This window comes from Heteronotia binoei, chromosome 15, assembly GCF_032191835.1.
Source record: "Heteronotia binoei isolate CCM8104 ecotype False Entrance Well chromosome 15, APGP_CSIRO_Hbin_v1, whole genome shotgun sequence".
Classification (NCBI taxonomy): domain Eukaryota; kingdom Metazoa; phylum Chordata; class Lepidosauria; order Squamata; family Gekkonidae; genus Heteronotia; species Heteronotia binoei.
Window position 1 is genome coordinate 31,264,610 of NC_083237.1, and position 23,210 is coordinate 31,287,819.

A 23,210-nucleotide genomic window follows, 5' to 3' on the forward strand; every position below is an offset into this window, starting at 1 on the left:
CAGCTCTTTCCTCCCCCTGGCTTCTTTTCCTTGCCCAGAGAAGGTGGCAGGGATGGTCAGAGAAGGCTGGCTTCCCCAAGACAAGGAGGGAAGAGGAGGCAGGTTGGCTGGCCTCACTGGGTGCTTGGGGGTGGGGTGGGGAGGACAATACCCACAGATCAGGTTCAGCCTTTTGGCAGCTCTGGGATTCCTAGTGACGCCAAGAGGGCTGCTCCCTTTTTGTCAGGCACCAATCCTGCCACAGGGTGCTTGGCTTCAGCATTCCGACTGATGCTCTCTCTCTTTCTGTCTCTTTTTCCTGGGGCACCGGAGCTGACTCTCCTAGGCCTGGCTGGACCATGCGGATTCTCTGCTGCTCCCAGATTATCTTGCTAGTCCTGCTGCTGACAGGTGAGTGACCAGGAGGCTGGAGAGGTCACCTGGAAAGATGGGAACAATCCCTGGTCTCTTGTCTCAGGAGAAGAAGAAGATAGGATGGTGTACTTTGTAGTGTTACGAATGAATATTGTTGTGCCTTAGGGCAGATCCTGATTTTTCTGAGAGGAGTGGAGTTTAGTTGGTTGCAAATGGGTAGGTCTAGGAGCAAGGACCGGTGGATTCTTGGAGAGGGTTCTGGGTCACTTCAAGGGCCCTAAAAGTCAGAGAGCCCCTCAGCATCTCAGGGCAACATTTCTAGTTTGGTAAAGGAAAAAAACCTCATGATTCAGACCCAGGACTCCATGTGAAGGCAATAGTTGCAAGTGGGAATCTAGCGGGTTGGAGGAGGGAGAGAAATGGCACACAGCATGCCCGAACGATATCCCTGGGCAGGCATCATCTTATTTATTTTATTATTTTTATTGATTTAATTTCTTGCCCGCTCTCCCCGCAAGTGGGCTCAGGTTGGGTTACAACAGGCATTTATAACAATAAATTAACTCAAAAATCTAAAAACCCCACCATCATTTAAAAACCAGAACAAATAATTAAGATGACATTCTGAAAATATCATAATATCCTGGCTCTGTTTCAATGTTTTTAAAAATAGAAGGCCTAATCCATGGCTTCCCAAGTTATTAAAAAAAAACCCCTGCCAACAACAGGGTTTTTTTGGTAGAAGAACAGTTTGGTAGGCAGTTTGACCAGGAGGGGCTGGGATGATGTTAGATGTCTGCTGCTTCAACTAAAAGCCTGCCCCCGCCCCCAGTTTAGGTAACTGTGCCCAGCTGCTTGGCAAGTACATTGCAATTATTTTTTCTCCTGGTGCAGAAGGCTTTGCCTGTGAGATTTCTGCCTGTCTTGCATCTAGTAAACACCTAGGGCCCCTGCCAGCTCGTATTAATCATCATCACACTTAATAACTTAAACAGCACCTCCAGGGCCAATCTCGATCCATGCTCCTGCTTTGAACTTGGGGGAAAGGTTGCCTCGCAAGAGAACTCTTTAACCCTACCCTGAACCTGTCCTTTCCTGCCCACAGAGCTAATTGCAGCTTTGCAGGGGTATTTTGAAGTTTGCAAAAAGCATCAGAGGAGAGGGGTCAAAGCTGCTTGGTGCTGCTAACTAACTTAAAAAAAAATACCACAAAAGATTCTGATCATGGATGATTTCATCTAGCTCAATCTTTCTTGTTCAAAGTGTTTGCACATGTGATCTTCTAATCCTAACAACAACCCTGCAAAGCAGGCTATTATTATGAACTTCATATTTCAGGGGGAAGGGTCTGAAGATCGAATACAGTGGATTGCCCAAGTCCGTCTAGGGAGTCAGTGGCAGAGGAGAGACTAGAACTCAACTCTAACTCTCTTAGATGTGTGATTTGGGATTTTTGTGTGGGGGTACAGAGTGTGACGCCTGGGGGGTTTCTCTATTGGTGTCCATGCAATGCACTACATTTCAGATTGTATTTGTATTTATTCCTGTTTATCCCAAAGCCTGTTTTGGGCTAACTCTCTGAGTCAGGGTGTGAAACCTGCATCCTGGCAAATTTTCAGCTGGACCAATACAATGTCTCCTTCTGTACAACCCACGGGAGGGTCGAGTTACCGCTTTGTTCTTGTTTCTGGGATGCCATGCTTGGGAGACTGGAGATGCTGATTAGAATGCCCCAGAGATGGATCTGTTGCCGCGCTGGATGAGAAATCTCTCTTTGGCATTCCTCTGAGGCTACGAGTGGCCTGGCCTGTCCTATCTCAGATTTGGCAGCATGTCACTGTAGGCCAGAGTTGGAATTTCAGTAGGCTTCTTACAGACTGTGCTTGGTGGACTATCACAGAACAAATCCCACTCCATCTATATCTTTCAAAGGCCCTCCCAGTCTTCCCATTTGCTTTTCTGACTCCTTTTTCTTTCCTCTTGCAGGTGCTGAAAACAGTTCGTCTCAAAGAGGTGAGAAAAGATAGCTGGGAAGGTACCCTAATAATGCCATAAGCGGGGAAACAGGAGGGGAGAGGAACCTTGAATGAATCATAGCCAAATCATGTCCCCAAAGACTTCTAAAAGCAGTAGCTGAAGGGGCCACCTGGTGGGTATGAGGGTTACCAGGTCCCCCCTGGCCACTGGTGGGGGATGGAGGGGTAGGGTGGCCAGCTCCAGGCTGGGAAACTCCTGGAAATTTGGGAACAGAGCTGAGGGAGGACAGGGACCTCAGTGGGGCACACCGCTATTGAGTCTACTCTCCAAAGCATCCATTTTCTCCAGGGAAACTGATCTCTGCAGTCTGCAGATGAGCGGTTAATTCCAAGGGGCAGTGCTGGATTAAACCCTTAGGAGGCTCCTAGACAGTCGAAATCTTGGGATGCCCCTTGCAAATGATCTCAGTCTCAGATCTGTCTCACCACCCATGGCCCCCACTGCAGCCTGCAGGCACCTTCCTAGAACCCCTATTACTAAGCTGCAGGGGAGAGGCAAACTTGGCGACGCTAGCAGCAGCAGCCATACTGGGCAAGTCGGGCAAAGAGCAGCTCAGTTGCTGGCTACTCGTGCAAGCTGGGAGGGCTGCAAGCAGGGGGGGAAATGGGAGGAAAAGCCAGCCTGGAGCTCCTAAAGACATGGGGGCCCATAGACCAGTGTCTACTTGGCCTAATTGTTAATGGCCAAGGGGTCCCCAGGTCACACCTGGTGGTTGGCATCCTTAGTGGGTATTCCATGGTCCCTGTAATTCCAATTCTGCTGCAGGGGGTAGGGTATGTAGAAAATTAGTTCTATCTCCAGGTAGTCACAGGGATATTCTTAAATGCCCAAGTCCCTGTTTTTGTCCAGCTCTTACTCTCTTTCCTTCTCTCTCTTTTTTTAAAAAAAATTATCAAAATACTTTTGGTACAAACTAACTTTAACAATTTGAAAGTTGGCATATATGATGGCCATCTGACAGCGATGCTGGTCCTGTGAACGTAAGGGGAGGTAGTTGTGAAGTTCTTGCATTGTGCAACGGGTTGGACTAGATGACCATGGGGTCCCTTCCAACTCTGTGATTTTATGATTCTTCCCTGTTCAAAGCAGCTTACAACATCCTTCTCCCCTTCTGGGACACAAATCTGGGTCTCCCAGATCCAAGGCTGAAACTTTGACCACTATACCACACAGCATGTCATATGTGCGTTTCATGTTTTAGTGCAAAACATGAACAGGAAGTACAGAGATAAAGGGGAGGAAAAGACTCCATGCGCCCACATGTACATAAAACTGATTCTCGTACAAGGGCAAGACTTCTTGCTGCAAGAGCAACTGCAAGAGGTGGGGATGTTTGTGGATACTGTTTATGGCCTGGAAGACACAATGAGCATATTCCAAAGTACTTCTGGGCTGGAGCACTCCATGATGTATCTCTCCCTGTAAGCTCCTCTTCTATCCATCTGTAAACCTATCATTTACCTGTCTGTTCCTCTGCACACCCTTCTTTCATTAGAATGCGCATTCCTCACCATGAGCGCGTGGCAACCACGCCCATCTACCTGCATCCACAGCTGGCTCTCTTGTCTGCTCATCACAACCATATATTATTTTTAATTAGTTAATTGTTCCCATTTGTGATCCGCCCTGCCCTTCAGATTCAGGACATCAACTGGGGCTGGCAGGAAAATGGGAAACATGAAGACTGGGCCAAAACCAAAACTGCCTTACGTAATTCCTGGAAGAGGCTCTCTGGAGCAAGCCCTGGCAGAAACTCCAGAGCAACACCTGGAAACATGTGGCTATAAGTGTGCTTTTGAAGTTCCTGCTTAAAACAGAGAGGCTACTATTGTAAGGTGGTTCTTTGTCAGCTGTACACAGAAGTCCCCTGCAGACATTTTGTTGATGTCCTGTTTGCAGGGACCGGAAGCCTACCAGGGCATATTCTGGGAATAGGCCAACCTGTGGATTTTCCTTGTGGGTACAGCTTCCATTTGCATTGTTCATCGCTATACACACACCTCTGTCACATTTATTCTCATCAACATGTCAATTTTGCTTTGTTTATTATGCACTGATTCATTTCCTCATGTTTGTTTCTCCTTAATTCCATCCATTTCTTTGTTTCTACTTCTATCCATCACATATCTGCTCTGTGAACCCCAAAAAACTGATTTGATATCAAAAACTAATGTTTAAGAAAATCTAGCTTGAGAATGTCAAAATCTAAACAGTGGATATCCAGTCAAATTATTCTAACTACATTTTGAAATTGAACGTTAAAAATTTCCTTCCTTCCTTCCTTCCTTCCTTCCTTCCTTCCTTCCTTCCTTCCTTCCTTCCTTCCTTCCTTCCTTCCTTCCTTTCTTTTTCTTTCTTTCTTTCTTTCTTTCTTTCTTTCTTTCTTTCTTTCTTTCTTTCTTTCTTTCTTTCTTTCTTTCTTTCTTTCTTTCTTTCTTTCTTTCTCATTTTTCCTGTTCTTCATCATTTCTCGTGTTCTTCATCATTTCTCGTGTTCTTTCATTTTTTTTCTTTCTGTCCATGCTTTGTGTCCCCCCCCACCCCCGAGCTTCTAACTTTTGCAGTCCTACAGCTTCTCAAAATCTCTTTGCTTTTTAGTTTTTTTCTTTTCTTGGCATATCCTTTAACAGTGGCCATTTGTCCACTGAAGATAAAAATATTTGGCCTCAGGCACTCTGCGGCTTCTATTGCATTTGCTGTGGAAGAACGCTCACCTTAACTTTGCCCTCTAGGATTTCCAATCCCCAGGTGGGGGCAGGGGACCCCCCCCCCGTTTGGAGGCCCTCCCCTTGCTTCAGGGTCATTGGAAAGCAGAGGGGGGAGGAGAGGAAAATGTCTGCTGGACACTCATTATTTCCTATGGAGACCTATTCCCATAGGGAATAATGGAGAATTGATCCGTGGGTATCTGGGGCTCTGGGGGGCTGTTTTTTGAGGTAGATGCACCAAATTTGGAGCATAGCATCCAATGCCTCTCCTCAAAAGACCCTCAAAGTTTCAAAAATATTGAACCAAGGGGTCCAATTCTATGAGCCCCCAAAGAAGGTGCCCCTATCCTTCATGATTTCCAATGGAAGGAAGGCATTTAAAAGGTGTGCAATCCCTCTAAATGTGATGGCCAGAACTCCCTTTGGAGTTCAATTATGCTTGTCACAACCTTGCTCCTGGGTCCACCCCCAAAGTCTTCTGGATCCAACCCCAACGTCTCCTGGATCCACCCCCAAAGTCCCCAGATATTTCTTGAATTGGACTTGGCAACCGTATTGTCCTCTCCCCTGATCCCACGTCTCTCTTGTCTCTGGACAGTTTGTGGCCGGCCCAAAGTGTCTTCCCCTCGCATCGTTGGGGGCGAGAAGGCGGAGGAAGGGGAATGGCCCTGGCAAGTCAGCATACGAAACAACCGGCTGCACATTTGCGGCGGAAGCCTCGTCTCGTCCCTGTGGGTGGTGACGGCTGCCCACTGCTTTGAAGGGTAAGAAAAGAGGCGTTCCCTCGCTTGCACCACTAGGGGGAGACCAAGACCGAGAGATGGCAGTGTCCTGTGGGAGGCTCGGTAGAAAATCAACCCTGGGCCTGGACCAGTTCTGCAGCGTCAGGGTTAGAACGGTATCCCCCTGGGAGCTGTGATGAAAATAGTTTGTTTCTGAACTTGAAATGAGGGCGTCTGAGTAAGAATTGGCACAGCTTCGGACTATTGATCTGGATTGCCAATCAAGAGAATGTGTATGACATGTATAGAACAATCAATTTTCTTTAAAAATATGAGTTGCTAATAGTAGCGAGCTGTGGTGCTGGAGAAGAATCTTGAGAGTCCCTTGGACTGCAAGAAGATCCAATCAGTCAGTCCTAAGTGAAATCAACCCTGACTGTTCCTTGGAAGGTCAGATGCTGAAGCTCAAATACTTTGGCCACCAAATGAGAAGGGAGCACTTACTGGAGAAGATCCTGATGCTGGGAAAGACAGAAGGCAAAAGAAGAAGGGGACGGCAAAAGATGAGATGGCTGGACAGCGTTACTGATGTAACAAACATGAATTTGAGCAGACTTTGGAGGATGATGGAAGACAGGAGGGCCTGGCGTGACTTGGTCCATGAGGTCTCAAAGAGTCGGACTCGACTGTGCAACTGAACAACAACATTAGTAGGCATCAGGGCACAGATTTTTACCCTTGCCCCCCTGATGCAGTGAGCAGAAAACTGAAATAGTAGCATTTTAATAAGATGTCATCGGGGTTTGGAATCTGTTTTTAGTTAACTGGTTTTATTGGTTTAATGTATGTATTTTTCATTACTGTTGTCCATCACCTGGACCCCAGCACTGGCTGGGACAGGGCGGGGGGATTCATCAAGTCAAACAAACAAATAAAATACTCTTGCCTTTGTGGAGATAGAATGACCACTTGTGTTAGCTGAGAGTGTGCTCTAACAACCTCCTAATGAACTCTGAGGCTGAATAGCAGCTCGGACTAGGGGTGGAATTCTAGCAGGAGCTCCTTTGCATATTAGGCCATACCCCTTGATCTAGCCAATCCTCCAAGAGCTTACAAGGCTCTTTTTTGTAAGCTGTTGGAGGATTGGCTACATCAGAGGTGTGTGGCCTAATATGCAAAGGAGCTCCTGCTAGAATTCCACCTCTGGTTCGGACACAGCAGAAGACGCTAACTGTTCTTTTCATCCCTCCCTTCCAGACCACTGGACCCAGACCAGTACCGAGTGCACCTGGGAGAGTATGAGCTTCCTAAACCTTTGCCCAGCATGATCTCCTCTGGTGTCAGCAAAATCATTGTGCATCCGTATTATGCTGGAGATGGGCTGAGTGCTGACATCGCCCTCTTACAGCTGGAAGAGCCCATCCATTTCACTCGGACCATCCTGCCCATCTGCCTGCCTGGTAATTCAGCTCCGGACCCCTTCCCCGTTGGAATGTCATGCTGGGTCACTGGCTGGGGCAACCTCTACCCAGAAGGTAAGAAAGAACTTGGCTAGGCCTTGTATGGCTTTATGGGAGTTGCCAGCCTTCCAGAGGTGCTTGGAGATCTCCCAGAATTACAACTGATCTCCAGACTTACTTAGGGTTGCCAATATCGAGGTTTGAAGGCCTTCCCCCACTTCAGGGTTATCAGAAAGTGGGGAGAGGAGGGAAATGTCTGCTGGGCACTCCATTATTCCCTATGGAGATTGATTCCCATAGGGTATAATGGAAAATTTATCTGCGGGTATCTGGGTCTCTCGGGGGGCTGTTTTTTGAGGTAGAGACACCAAATTTACAGCGTAGCATCCAGTGTCTCTCCTCAAATCACTCTCCAAGTTTCAAAAAGATTGAACCAGGGGGTCCAATTCTATGAGCCCCCAAAGAAGGTGTCCCATCCTTCATTATTTCCAAATGGAGGGAAGACGTTTAAAAGGTATGCAGTCCCTTTAAAAGTGATGGCCAGAACTCACTTTGGAGTTCAGCTATGCTTATCACAATCTTACTCATGGCTTCACCCCAATGTCTCCTGGCTCCATCCCCAAAGTCCCCAGATATTTCTTGAATTGGACCTGGCAATCCTAGACTTGCCGGAGAAATTTGCTGCTTTAGAGGTAGACCCTATGGCATTATACCCTGCTGAGGTACCTCCTCTTCCCAAAGCCTGACTTTCCTCATCTCTGCCCCCCAAATCTCCAGGAATTTCATAATTCAGAGTTGGCAACTCTAGTGGATTAAGGCGAAGTGGAGAGGGGAGAATTTTTTTTTTGTGTGTGTGTTTGGTTTTGGCTGTTAAATTTGAAGTTTTGTTGATTGTGTTGGTGTGTGGGTTGTTGTTGGCCACCCTGGGCCGCCTGGGCGGGGAGGGCGGGGTGGAGATGAAAGTTGTTATTATTATTATTATTATTAACGCTGATTTTATAATTGTAATTGTATTTACTATGTATGGTTTTATTGTATATTATATTCATGTTGTGAGCCGCCCTGAGCCTGCCCTGGCGGGGAGGGCGGGATACAAATAAAAAGTATTATTATTATTATTATTAGATGGAGGGATAAGGGATGAAAGTACGGAGAAGGAATGGCTGGGAATGACAGAAAAACAGAACACTATATTAGTTTCTTGCTTAATATTAGGCAGCTTCAGACAGATGTTTGGAAGAGGAACTGGGTGTAGGAAAGCAGTGAGAGAGATGCCCTCCTGTACCCCCTCTCCCCTCCCTGGTTCCACAGAGAACCAGGGACAGCGATAGCTGGGGGCTGCAACTGCTGCTAAAAATTTTTATTAGAATGTTCAGTCTTCAAAGCTCCTTGCCTACATTATCCCAGCCTTATAAGGCAGGGCAGTGTAGCAGTGTTGCAGAGAGGGGGTGGAGCAAAAGTGACTTGCTTATGGCCACCTAGGGAACTTCTGGCTGAGATGAGATCTGAACCAGTGACTTCCACTGTGTTTTTAATCACTGAACTACCATCTCCCTGCTTGCTGAATTCTGTCTTTGAGAGCCAGTTTAGTGTAGTGGTTAAGTGTCTGGGAGAACCGGGTTTGATTCCCCACTCCTCCACTTGCAGCTGCTGAAATGGCCTTGGGTCAGCCGAGCTCTGGCAGAGGCTGTCCTTGAAAGGGCAGCTGCTGTGAGAGTCCTCTCAGCCCCACCCACCTCAAAGGGTGTCTGTTGTGGGGGAGGAAGGTAAAGGAGATTGTGAGCCACTTTGAAACTCTGAGATTCGGAGTGGAGGGTAGGATATAAATCCAATATCTTCTTCTTCTTCTCTATCCTCTATGCAAAACAAGCATATTTGTATAGGTTTTCTCAGTGCAGCATTCTGTTCTTCACGGGTGGGGGCATGGAGCAATATAGCATACTGAAATAGCATGCTGTGACCCTGGGGAAATGTGACTTCTGGATTCTTTGATCATCTGTTACTCAAGAGGATCTTCCAAACAGGGGCAGGATTTGGTGGCTTCTCCATGCTGGTGCAGCTGCAGATACAGCACAGCAGCAATGGGGTGTGCACATGGTGGGTTTCCCTGCTCCAGTCTCCCAGCAGGGGAGACCCCTTCCCCTTTTGCATTTTAAAAAATGGCACTACAATATCATTATGTCAGTATACTGTTGCAGCACTCTGCCCTGGATAGCTCAGGCTAACCTGATCCCGTCAGATCTCAGTACTTAAGCAGGGTTGGCCCTGGTTACTATTTGGAAGGGCAGTCTTCAAGGAATACCAGGGGCGTGATGCAGAGGCAGGCAATGGCGAACTACCTCTGAAATGTTTCTTGCCTTAAAAATAAGTCTAGCTCGCCGCCTAGTGGTGCATAATGCTAAAAGTGCTAGAACTTCTGGCTGCCAGATGATCTTAGGATTTCCTGGCTATTCTACACATAGTGTCATATGATAATTATTAGTTATTACTGTTGTAGTAACAGGTGTAGCAGGTTCTCTGAATTCCCAGGTTCTTTTTTTTTTTTTAAAGTTAGTCTCTAGCTCCTTCCCTTGTGAAGATATACCTTTTCCTTGCATCGACAATGCAGTCTTAAGCAGAGTTACATCCTTGTAAGACTTCAGTGAAGCCAGAAGATTATAATTCTGCTTAGGCTTGCGCTCTCAAAGTCCCACAGAGGGTTAGCATGAGAAGAAATATCGAATCTATCTCTCCAATTTGAGTCCAGTCTCAGTTTTCTTCCCCTTTCCCAGCCCCCTTTGTCACTCGGACTCTGCAGGAACTGGAGGTGCCGATCCTAGGCGTTGAGGAGTGCGACCATATGTACCACAACAATACTTTCTCTGACACAGAGGATGTGCCGGAAGGCTACAAGTTGATCCACAAAGACATGATCTGTGCTGGGTTCCCAGAAGGAAAGAAGGATTCTTGCCAGGTAAGATCTCTGGGCTCTGATCTGAATGGCCCAGGCTGGCCTGAGAAAGGTCAGCGCCAGGCCTCATTTTGGGCAGGAGCTCACAGGAGTGGAGCTCCAGAACCTCTAAATTTTATTGTGCTCTTTCTTTCTTACCCTCCATCCCAAAAATGCTTGCTTCTGGGCTCCATGGCTCAAACACCCTGTGAACTCTTTTGCTGAACCCTTAAGATTTGACAAACTTTCTAATATTTCCCCCCACAAAAAATGGGAAAATAACCAAAATATATCAAGTAGACAGAAATCTTCATCATGCCACTGTGCCCACATAGGAGAAAGTAATTTTAAAAGTATGATGGGAGTAAGGTTTTAGTATGACAATTATAATTCAAGAAGCATTTTAAGGTAGATGCTGAGCTGATATGATTTAGCACACTTTCCAGTGATGTCAGGGGTGTGTGGCATATGCAAATGAGTTGTGCTAATAAGCTCTGGCACCTTTTTCTACAAAACGACCCCTGGTCAGCACTGATTAGTACTTGGAAATCACCAAGAAAGTTGGGTGATGCTTTGCAGAGGCAGGCAGTGGCCAAACACCTCTGTTCAACTCTTGCCTTGTCGGATAGCAGACGGCAAACAGCCTACTTTGTGGCAAAGGTGTCTTGTTTCTTTACCTGTTGGTCATTAAATACTGTTAGTTGTGACCTTTGTTGGGGTCTTAATTTAAGAACAGATGGGATTTCATGAAAAAGATGCTTGCTGTAAATAAGGAAAGGAAATGGCTGCTTCTGGGTGCATGGAAGGTTTCTAGCTTAACATAAAAGAGGATGGTTTTTGAATTCTGTATTCAAAGCTTGGAACAGTAATTTAAAGCTAATGGGCCTGACAAAGAAAAGAGGGAGGGTTTATACCTCAGATTGCTTTACCATTAGTCTTTGTTTTCCTACAGGAGCCTGGCATGTGGCCTATAAAGAGATTAATAAAATGTGTGCCAGGTCCCCAAGCCTTCCAAATGTTGACCTCTCTGTGTGCGGCCATGCCAGTCCTCCCATGCTGCCAGGATCAGCTGTGTCTGACCATGCCTTGCCTGCATTCCCCACCTGGGGGCCATCTTCCCTGTGTGCTCCTGGATCACCTTTCCTGGGCATCATGCCACCTTTCCCAGGTGGCACATCAGTTGAAGCAGAAAGTCTTATTTTGAGTAATAGCCTCCTCAAGGCATGAGGCAAATACCATAGACATGATGTTCTTCCACATGCCCCGACCAGCCATATAACATCTGGCTGGAAGTTGGCTCCCATTACAGCTGACTGCTAGTAGGAGGGAGGAAATTTTGATTGTAGTACTGAAGGCAGGAGTTGATGAGATGTTTCTTGAAGGTGTGGCTCCTTAGGTGGACCTTGACCAGATGGGGAGGCAGTTATGAAAGAGGGGGAAGTTTCTGTGCTGCCCTCGGTAAGGTGTGACTTGAGTTTCTAAGGTGTTGGAGCACATTCTCTGTGAGGAGAGGCATTTTCTGGAATTTTTCAGTTTAGAAAGGTGAGAATTAAGGGAGGACATGATAGAGGTTTATAAAATTATGCATGGGCTGGAGAGAGTTGACAGAGAGAACTTTTTCTCCCTCTCCTAAAAGTCTAGAACTTGAGGACATCCAATGAAGCTGATGGGCAGTAGGTTCAGGATGGACAAAGGGAAATACTACTTTACACAGAAAATGATTAAAATGTGGAATTTGCTGCCAGAGGATGTTGTGATGGCCAGAAGAATAAACAGCTTTAAAAGGGGGTTAAATAGATTCTTGGAGAATAAAACTGATTCCCCACTAGCCTTGTCCCGGTCTCAGGCTCTTCTTCCATCAGACTTCCATCTGATTTTGCACAAGATGCTGCAAGACTGCGACTTGCTCCGCCTCTTTCCTGTGGCAAGCAAGTTCTTCTGAAAACCGGCTTCTGCTTGCCGTGGGAAAGAAGTGAAGCGAGTTGCAGCCTTGCGGCAGCTTGTGCAAAATTAGATGGAAGCCCCACGGAGAAGAGGAGCATGAGGCTGGGACAAGGCTAGTGGGGAGTCGGCCTAAGTCTATCAATGGGTACTGTCCATGGTGACTGAGCAGTATGCCCACATTTAGAGAAATCCCAGAGCCAAGAGGCAACATTAGGGATGGCCTTAGTCTCTATGTCCTGTTGTTGGCCATTCAAAGAAACTGGTTGGCTACTGTGTGAGACTGGATGCTGGACTAAATGGACTATTGGCCTGATTCAGCAGGGCTCTTCTTATGTTCTTAAGTGACAGGAGAGTAGGCTGTCTCTTGCTCTTTCTCAAGGTCAGCAGAGCCTCTCATGAAGGAAACATATAAGATAAGAGTGAGGTTTCTGAGGAAACTATAACTGCTGGCAACACACTTAGTGGAGGAAGAGACTGCAAGAAAGGTGGGCATGCTCTCAGATGCTTCTGGACAGATGGCTTCATTAAAAAGTAGTTCTCCACACCTTGAAAGGAGCCATGTGAAAAAAAGTATTGTAACTCATCAGTATTGATCCACATTCAGTGCATAATTGTGGGGAGAGGGGAATGTATGGCCCATACAGATTAACAGTTAACAAGAGATTTGAAGATTCCCGGAGAAGAGCCGCAGTGTTCCCTCTATGCTGCAGAGCCTTGTGAGCAAAAATTCTGTCGTAGGTCCAGCCCACGCACCGGTGAGAAAAGTAAGATTTACACCACAAGGAAAACACACACACACACAGAGAGACACACACAGGGAGGCGCCTGGATCAATTTCTAAAGTTCATCAGAGTTGCTAGCAGCTTCTCATAATTCATAAAACTCTTTATTCTGCTGCGCAATACCGATGGCCGCTTTTTATTTATTTCATGACCTCATAACATTCCACTTGCTCCAGCCAATTATCCACCGTATCAGGTCAACGTGACCACAAATTACACCTGCGCAAATCTCTCAAACCAGCATGTTTCTCTGGTACCATAAATCAAGTTTGTCTGCAAAACATTCTGTCCACGCACTTTTCTCTCTCTCTGCTCTTAACGTCTTCTCTGCACTTAAATCTACATTACTGCACCTTCTCTGCACTTAAACTAAATCCCCACATTTCCTCTTTTTATTTATTTTGTCAACTATTAGGGCTAAAGGAGAACATTAACTACATAATCTAAATACATTGATTAATAAAAGAATACATTGAATATAAACCAAGCTATTAGTAATATGAATATCATACCTGGTCTTTGCGGCCGGAATATCAGTGACTGATATTGCTATGGAAGCAGTGCCATGGTCAGATCACTTTGCCCTCAAGGCCCGTATGGAGGTATTACCCAAAACCCGTTTAGGCGGAGAGCGTATTTTAGCTCACCCGCGGAGCCTGATGGACCCGGAACGGTTCCTAACGGCTCTACGGGATACCTGGCCCACTGGTGATTCCCTGGATAGTCTGGTAGAGTCCTGGAACAATGGGCTCTCCAGGACCATCGAGGAGATCGCACCCAGGTGCCCTCTGCGCCCCCGCCCGAAACCGTCGCCCTGGTTTAACCGGGAGCTGCGGCAACAAAAGCGGGGGCTCAGACGACTAGAGAGGCAATGGCGGCGTACTCGAGACGAAGTGACCCGAGCATCTTAGAGAGAGAGTTTGAAGGCCTATGAGATGGCAATCAAATCCGCAAAGAGAGCATTCTTTGCGGCTAAGATTGCATCCGCAACTTCGCGCCCGGCACAATTATTTGACGTAATTAGAGGACTTACTACGCTGCCGCAAGGCAGGTTAAATTCTACTGAATTGGAAATAGGCTGTGAGGCTTTTGCGAAATTTTTTGCGGATAAAGTCGCATCACTCCGCCCCGACCCCCCTGCCAGTTTGGAGACAGTTAGCGAACCTGAGGCCCCGAGCCTGTCCTCGGATTATATACTGGATGGCTTTGACCCCCTCAGTCTGGAGGAAGTTGACAGGATTCTTGTATCTGCTCGCCCAACAACTTGTAAATTAGACCCATGCCCTTCCTGGCTTATTAAATCTTGCCAGGGGGACCTTAGATATCCCGTGCGGGATATCATAAATAGATCCCTAACGGAAGGGCACTTTCCAACGCCACTTAAAGAGGCTGTGGTCCGACCCCTCTTAAAAAAGCCATCTCTAGATCCGGCCCAATTGACACACTATCGGCCGGTTTCAAATTTGCCCTTTCTGGGTAAACTTATTGAGAGGGCAGTGGCGAAGCAGTTACAGACCTTCCTGGATGACACTTCCGTCCTCGACCCATTTCAGTCTGGCTTTCGCCCGGGACACAGGATGGAGACAGTGTTGGTTGCCTTAGTGGATGACCTTCAACGGCATCTGGATCGGGGTGGCTCGGCGGTGCTGATGTTGTTAGACCTGTCGGCGGCGTTCGACACGGTCGACCATCGGCTACTGACGTGCCGCCTCGCCGACGCAGGGATTCAGGGGTTGGCCTTACAGTGGCTTTCCTCTTTCCTAGAAGGTCGGGGACAAAGGGTCGCAATTGGGGGGGAGCTGTCTCGGAGGCGCTCACTTGATTGTGGTGTGCCCCAAGGGGCGGTTCTTTCCCCGATGTTATTTAACATCTACATGTGGCCTCTTGCCCAGATTGCCCGAAGGTATGGGTTGGGGTGTCACCAGTATGCTGATGACACCCAGCTCTATCTACTGATGGATGGCCAGCCTGTCTGCACCCTGGAAAATCTTGACCAGGCACTACGGGCCGTGGCTGAGTGGCTCAGACTGAGTGGGCTGAAGTTAAATCCTACGAAGACAGAGGTCCTTTGCTTGGGCCGCCGCGGCCCGGGGAGGGGGATCCCCCTGCCGGCTTTTGATGGTGCGCCGCTTAAGGCGGCGGACAGGGTCAGGAGCTTGGGGGTGCTATTGGAGCCTTCTTTAAAGATGGAGGCTCAGATAGCAGCCGCTGCCAAGTCCGCATTTTTTCATCTTAGACGGGCAAGGCAGCTGGCCCCCTTTCTGGAGCGCGACGACCTAGCAACAGTGATCCATGCTACGGTCACCTCAAGGTTGGACTACTGCAACGCCCTCTACATGGGGCTGCCCTTGTCTCGGACCCGGAAACTGCAGCTGGTGCAGAATGCCGCGGCCCGGCTGTTATTGGGTCGCCCAAAGTGGGAACACATCCAGCCGGGTCTCCGGACTCTGCACTGGCTTCCAGTGATATACCGAGTCCGGTACAAGGTGCTGGTTATTACCTTTAAAGCCCTATATGGCCTGGGACCTGCCTACCTGAAGGACCGTCTCTCCCCACATGTTCCCCAGAGAGCACTGAGGTCAGGAACACAAAATCTCCTCACTATCCCCGGGCCAAAAGAAGCCCGTCTGAAAGCCACCAGGGAAAGGGCTTTCTCCGTTATGGCCCCCGTATGGTGGAATCAGCTGCCGGAAGAGGTGAGGGCCCTGCGGGACTTGGCGCAGTTCCGCAGGGCCTGTAAGACGATCCTCTTCCGGCTAGCCTATACCTAGCCTACATTTAGCTAGGATAACAACTTGAGGAAACTGGCCAGCCATCTGTTCACAGGAAACTGAATTACTCTGTTTTAATGTTTTAACTGTTTAACTATTTAACTGTTTTATATTTGAAATTGTTTAATTTTAAGTCTGATTAATTGTTGGAAGCCGCCCTGAGCCATTCGTGGGAAGGGCGGGATATAAATCCCAAATAAATAAAATAAATAAAATAAATAAAAATAATCACTACTATTACAAAATTTCCCAACTACTCCTAATTAGGAAACCAGGATTATATTTTAACTATGGCTTCCTATATAACCCTTGATTCAGTTATATAAAAACAAAATTGACTTAAAAAAGGATATAAAACCCCATTCTGTAAAAATAGAAAACCTACACCAAGACAATTCTAAAAAACAGTATTCATTACAAAATGCATTTCCATTAGCAAAGCATCAATAGCTATTTTTAAAGCATTAGTACAATATTCAATATTTTTAGAAATGATTAACCATTTCAAGTCCTTACTAGCAAATATCATAGTAAGAATAAAAACTTACAATATCCAATAATACTATCTGTAGCTTACTCAGTGCTCACTTATACATATATGTGTGTGAGTGAGGATTATATGATACCATAATATCAGAATGCTTAACAGTATAAATGTCATAAGGACCAAGAGCAATTAAAGTACATTGATTCCTCTAATAGAAAGGCAAAACCTTATAAGCACTATTTTTACAAATAAAAATACACCATCTTTCAAACCATAACTATAATTTTCAGTAGTTTCCACGTTTGTCTTTCATTTCAGAATTACATTTCCCACCCCAACTGTCACTCCTAGCATCGAGGTTACACAAATTTTCTACGTCATGGTCTGACACATCGAGCAGGGATCCATAGAACGCCCTGCCACGTTGGGGGAATCCATAGAGGTCCTTTCTTTAATGCTACTGCAACATATCCTCTTCCTCAGGTGATCAGGGGACAGGACCTTTCTATTCAGGATCAGGAAGCTTCCTATAGGTGACAAGTGGTCGAGGCAGTTGTTCTTCTGACCTAAAATGAAGCTCAACAGGGATATAAGACCCTGTTATGGGGAATAAACACAAATTTAAAGCATAAAGCACTTTAGCCACAACGGTAGGGACATCTGCTGTGGGAACTCCTTTTTCCTTCCGTCTGGCAATACAATAGCGATTTGAAGGTCAAATGAGCTTTTTCCAGCTGTAATAAAAACTGCAACTGACAAAACATTTCATACAACTCTTTGTCAATAAATGGAGACACATCATTAGTCTGAACACATACTAAGTATCTACTACAAGGGTAAAATCATTATTTTCAAACAACTGAAATGCTAAAATTACAGCAGCCAATTCTGCTTGCTGGGCTGATGACTGTAAATTGGTAAATTTCACTTCCCACACCCCATCTGGCTTCTACCAAGTGACTACTCTCTAGTTGGAGACCCATCTGGGAAAAAAAAATCCTGCAAGCTATCTAGAACTCTGGTGTGGTCTGCAACAACCGATGTATCTCATCCTGTGAAAAGGGAAAATAAACAACATTAATATCTTTTCCTGTCAACTGGATTGTACTATTTCTGGATTTAAAAAACAAGTCAGAGATTGCTGTAACCCACGGATACAAGTTCTTTGAAGGAGTATGTGGTAGCAATTTCTTCAAAGGTAGACTTCATCTCTTGGGTCACCTCAATCTTTTCTGCAGGAGATGAATGTCCAGCAAGTGCCAAAAACAAAGGTGACAATTCCACGGTTGTCAAAGCTAGGAACGGCTTAGCCCAAATAATGTTTCCCAATATACTTTATAATTGGACCAATGTTAATGTCTTTGGGAGCTGTAATTGTGGAAGCATTAGAATTGATGAAGCTGTGGAAAACTTGTGCCCTAAATACACATAAGGATTTTGACGTTGAATCTTTTCTGGGGCAATTATCAGACCATATTCTTGTAATACTTTTACTAAAAAATCCACATGGTGACTTGCAATTTCACTTCCAGCCAGTCTTTTTCTGCAATAACAATAACTTCTGCCCCTGAATTTAACATGCCTTTTATAAGGTTGGCATTAATAGAATAGACGCCACCCTCAGGCCTTCTGGTATCACTGCATCTGCAGAAGCCCATACATGCAAGGTGACATATGATGAACATGAAAAGGCAAACACTCCTGGAATCACTCTCCAATTAGGAGAAATCAAAATTGGCAGGACAAGTCCCAAATATCCTGATGGGATGGAATTAAATAAAACTGCTTCATTAATAACAACAGGTATGGCAGAGACCTCCCCTGATATTGGTGTAGAGGGCTCATTGACCCGAGGGACGACACCCTTTTGGCCACTCCCATAGTTCCTGGGCCTGGGGATGGCCCGTCATTTCATTTCCCTGCTGCTGTTCCATAGCAAGGCTGTTCTGAACAAGACGGGATCTTTTCCATGCTGCAATGACCAGTGCAGCTATTTGAGAAAGTGCTCTATCCGTCAGCGCCACCTGCTGTACAGCTGTGGTATAAGGTGCCTGAATCCCATAGTCCCGTACTGATCTCTGCAGCTCTTTCAGAGTCCGGAATGTTAGTGAGTCATATCTGCCAAGAGCAGCTAAGGCTCCTCCCCCACCTGGGGCTCCTCGAATAATTGGAAAAACTACTTGAGTTTGGCCTTGATTTTCTGTATCTGGGCCATCTGGTAGTTTAGGAGGTGGATGACGAATTTCTTCATATCTAGAAGGTGTAACAAATGACCCTGGGGGCAATGGTAGCAAAATCTGAGGTAAGAAGACAGAAGTCATTACTCCAGCCTCCGTCTGCTGATTAAATAAAATGCTGATGGGCTTAACTCCTTCTAAACAAGCCCTCACTACTTTGTGAGCTACTGGTATTAAAGTTGTGAGCTGCTGCATAAATTATTGTGCTCTGGGGTCATCCTTCCTGAGCTAAGACAAAAATGTGAGAGCTGAAGGCTAAACATCTGTGAGCTAGCTCACGCTAACTCAGTTTAGAGGGAACACTGCAGCCTGGTATTGGCACCAGATGGAATCTCTAGCTGTGAAGGGGCCAGATCCAGCCAACAAGCACTCCTGCTGAGGAGTGAGATGCTGTAGCTCCCTCCTCTGAATTATGTAATTGAGTCTGGCCACAAAACAAATGTCTCCTATTCAGGATACGTGAGAGCCACCAGGGGCCCTTAGGCAAATATTCCCTCTGTCTCCCCCCCACTCCCCCAAACCACCCAGCTCACACCAAATATTGTATACAAAGTAATCATAGCAATGCTCAGCTTCATGGGATTCCCGGGTGACCAAGTGTCCTGGAATTTTGTTCCCTTTGCCCTCCCTTTTTGTCAGCTGTGACTATATCAGGGTAAAGGAGGACAGCGTAGTAAGCCAAAAGGAAAGTGATACCAGTGCATTTCCCCCCTTGCTGCCCCTTATATGGGAACTGCCTCCCAGAATCCTGATGTGATGCCCCTCTTTCTGTAAAGCCTTTGTCACAGACCCTGTCTCCCTTGGAAACGCACTCTTTGCACATATAACTGGGATGGCTGTAGATATTTTCTTTCCTTGTAAGTTCCATGGAGCAGAAACTTGCCTAATTTTATCCTGCAGATGTTGAGTTATGGTTATATATGAATGGGGAGGACATGTGTACAGTACCCCCTATCATGTGGCCCTAGAGAGATAAGTGGTTTTGCATCTTTCCTGGTTAAAGAAGGAAGCACCTCTGAGCATACTATGAGTGTGCTCCTCTTAGAATTAATACACTGTAACCAGGCTCCCTACTCTATGTCTAGACTTGGAGGGGGGATACTTTGTTGACTGGGGTGTGAGCTCTTTCCTGTGTTTTTACACAAATATAACCATGCCCCATCTTTTCTTATTTCTCTCTTTCCAGGGCGACTCCGGGGGACCCCTGGCCTGCAAACTGAATGGCACTTGGTTCCTGGCTGGAGTGGTGAGCTTTGGGTTTAGCTGCTCGGAGGCCAACCGGCCCGGCGTCTACACCCGGGTGACTTCATACATGGACTGGATTCGACAATCTGTAGCCCAGAACACAAAGACTAATAGTGGAGCCCATCTCCCGAATGCCAATTCTGCTCTATTTGTGGTTCTCCTCCTCCTTCTTATGACCTTGACCAATAGCATTTCATGAACTGTCTCAGCCATTTCCATGACACTCCAAAATGGCTGCCCTGCTTCACTAGGCGGGACTGGACTGAGAGCTTGGAGTGGATGGATGCCGTGTAGGTTATGCTTTTAAGTAGAGGACATTTACAAGAGCTCTGCCATGTTGGAAAGATCTGTCTTTACACCTGCTTATGTAATAGACAAGTAGCCATGACGTCTCATCCAAAAGAAATGTGTGGAAATGGAAACATGAGGAGAAACTGGGATTGTGGAAAAAGAAGTGCAGTTAACACATCAGAGAAGGAACTATCCAGAATAAGGCAAGGCCAAAAGAAAGAATAATTAAAACACACACACAACAACAGCCAAAATGAAAGAAGTTATTATCTGTAGACAAACTGCTGTAAACATATATGAAGCCAAGTCATTGGCCTACTTACCCAATACTGTCTCAGACTGCTTTGCTTGGGTCTGTCTGCTTTGCTTGGTTCTCCCCTCTTTCCCATAACTTGCTACCTTAGCTGGAGATGCCATGGTTCAAACACACACACACGAACACACATGAAGCTGCCTTATACTGAATCAGACCCTTGGTCCATCATAGTCAGCATTGTCCACTCATACTGGCAACAACTCTCCAGGGTCTCAGTCTGAGGTCTTTCACATCATCTGCTGCCAGATGTTTGAACTGGGGATGCCAGGAATTGAACCTGCTATGCATGCAAAGTGGGTGTCCTGCCACAAAGCTATACTACAGTTGAGATGCCAGTCTCAGTACTGTCAATTTTATCTGGGAGGGGATTTTCTGAGGCCAATGTTAGACATCTTTCCAGCTCTTTAACTGAAGGTCCTGGGGATTGAACCAGGATCAGGTTCTTGAAGGCAGGTTTTAGGAGAATGGGCTGAAGAAACCACAGTTGTTTAACTCATTTTTTTAAAAAAAGTATTAGATGTCTAGCTGTAGGCATCTTTACTTCTGTGTAGTAAGAGTAACTGAACACAACAGCAGCAGAATCAAGCTGTATGCATGGGAACATTCATTGCTCGCCAGCAAAGGATAGAAAGAAGACACACAAAAAGACTTGTTTATTCTCTTCTCCCAGGGAGAGAACAGCCAAGCAATGACTGTACTCAACAGCATAATTTTTCACACTTAATACCACTAAAATCAGTTACGTTTAAGATCGCTTCACCGTCATGTAGTTTTATACCCGAATGGAAAGTCCTTAACTGTATGAATTGCACAGCAGAGAAACAGTGGAGGTTGTAGAATTGTGATTATTCATTAGCACTTTGGACAGAGCTGCTTGTTGGGCTCAAAGATCTTTTTTGGGGGGATGGGCAGACAATCTTTGTACTTCTGTATTTTCTGCAATGCTCAGCGAGCTGTTGGGACCAGGAGTATGTTAGAGGCAGCAGCAGAGCCATACAAGATGCTTTTCTGTAGGCTTCAAATTACAGTCTGGGGATCGCGTGTTGGGATGGTGCTCTGTGAAGAAACACTCCCCTGCACATAGAAAGCTAGTGTTTCAAGGGAAGGCAGATTCCTTCTTTTGGACATGATCGGTTTTTGTAGATACAACTGATGGGAATGAAACACAGCTCTTGAATCTTTGCATGAACCCTGAACAACAGAACCAAATGAACAGATTTCACACTGTTGGATTGATGTATTGATTTTAATGTTTTAATTATGCATATTGCTATTGTATTTTAAAATTTGAATTTTACTGTTAGAACTTTTATGTTGTGAGCCGCCCTGAGCCCACTTCGGTGGGGTAGGGCGGGGTATAAATCAAATAAAATAAAATCAGGTTTCTTATCAATGACAGTGAGTGATTCCAGCAGACAGATGCGTCCCCCTCCCTGAAAAGTACAGAGCCAGCCACAGCCTTATACTTCCAGCTCCTAAGTAGAGGTAATTCTATTTATCCAATCCTCTATCCCTCATCTCTAATATTGTGCCCCATGCCTGAGGTTTTTGCCCCTCTCTTTGTTTGTGTCCATCTGCTGACCAGCTTACAGCACTGAAGTTCTAGGGGTGTGTGACTGTAGAGTTTTATTTCTCTGTGAGACAGGTCAACACATATTTCCTCCCCTTGACTAATGGTAGTTCAGGGAACTCGGTTGTAGAAATGAGCAGAGGGTGAAGGGCTAAATTTCCCTGGAAGCAAGGCCTTCATGTGGCCAGTTTACCTTTTAGACTGCTTACCTTTCAGGCAGACAGAGTTTAGGCAGTTTACCTTTTAGGCAGCTAGAAATCCCAAGGTTTATGTGTTTTTCTGCACTGCCCTCTGCTGGAGAAATATGATCTCTCTTTTCATGTGCATGAGACTTGTGTGTAGACATACATGCCCTCTACAGTGTTAATCCAGAAGGGATACCAGGCCACCTCCTGACACCCGTAGGAGCTTTGGTGTGTGTGTGTGTGTGTGTGTGTGTGTGAGTCTGAGGCAAGAGGCAGACATGACATTGGGCTGTGTGTTGACATCACATCAGAGCGAAAGTCCAGGTATGGCATTCAGCTGATGTTCAAGAAACTCTCTATGGTAATACCATAGAACTTCTAAAGTGTCACCTGAAGCCCAGATGTCATGAACCAGACACAATGCCAACATGTAGGGCAGCAGTTGAAGAATGGTTGACTGAGGCAGGCAACTGGCATTTCTGTAACCCAGCAACCATGAGCATTCATTTTTTAACAGTCTTATTTGAACATCCAATAGAAAAAGTACATCAACAGCAAACTTATACTGTTTTGTAACTGTCCCTAAAAGAGAAGCCATGCTAGTTCAGACTGTCATTGCAGCATCCTTTCCCCAACAGTGGCCAAAATGCTAAAGAGATGTCCAGAAGCAGAGCTATTTGGCTGCTGATTACTCTCTAGGAGCTTTCTGCTGTGAAATATGTAACTTGTAAAGGTAAAAGGTAAAGGTAGTCCCCTGTGCAAGAACCAGTTGTTTCCGACTCTGGGGTGATGTCGCATCACGGCATTTTCACAGCAGACTTTTTTTTACAGGATTGTTTTCCATTGCCTTCCCCAGTAATCTACACTCTCTCCCCCCCCCTGCAAGCTGGGGACTCATTTTACTGACCTTGGAAGGATGGAAGGCTGAGTCAACCTTGAGCTGGCTACCTGAACCCAGCTTCCACCGGGATCGAACTCAGGTTGTGAACAGAGAGCTTGGACTGTAGTACTGCAGCTTTACCACTCTGCACCATGGGGAAATAATAGACAAACAAGGAAGATGCAGTGCATCATGAATACATCCCAAAGAATTTGAAATCTGAAAGCAAGTTCCAAAACAAGAAGTTTCCTCAAATACACTGGAGGAAAAAATATTGTTCCTGTTCAAAATC

The 23,210-nt window shown here is 45.9% G+C and overlaps 1 protein-coding gene across 1 annotated transcript; it reads left to right on the top strand.

Moving 5' to 3' along the window:
• The first annotated feature begins 279 nt into the window (after positions 1–279).
• Positions 280–20,229, top strand: LOC132584786 (serine protease 33-like). Its single transcript, XM_060256709.1, has 6 exons — positions 280–390; positions 2,341–2,367; positions 5,698–5,863; positions 7,079–7,356; positions 10,053–10,234; positions 19,618–20,229. Exons 1-6 carry the CDS (start codon positions 339–341, stop codon positions 19,873–19,875), a joined length of 963 nt encoding a protein of 320 aa, XP_060112692.1. The 5' UTR covers positions 280–338; the 3' UTR covers positions 19,876–20,229.
• Positions 20,230–23,210: the final 2,981 nt, after the last annotated feature.

Excerpts from the sequence above, each read along its gene's own strand:
- LOC132584786 (XM_060256709.1), top strand. The coding sequence starts at position 339 with ATGCGGATTCTCTGCTGCTCCCAGATTATCTTGCTAGTCCTGCTGCTG. Across the intron at positions 391-2,340 it reads GCTAGTCCTGCTGCTGACAG|GTGCTGAAAACAGTTCGTCT; the intron begins GTGAGTGACCAG and ends TTCCTCTTGCAG. Across the intron at positions 2,368-5,697 it reads AAACAGTTCGTCTCAAAGAG|TTTGTGGCCGGCCCAAAGTG; the intron begins GTGAGAAAAGAT and ends GTCTCTGGACAG.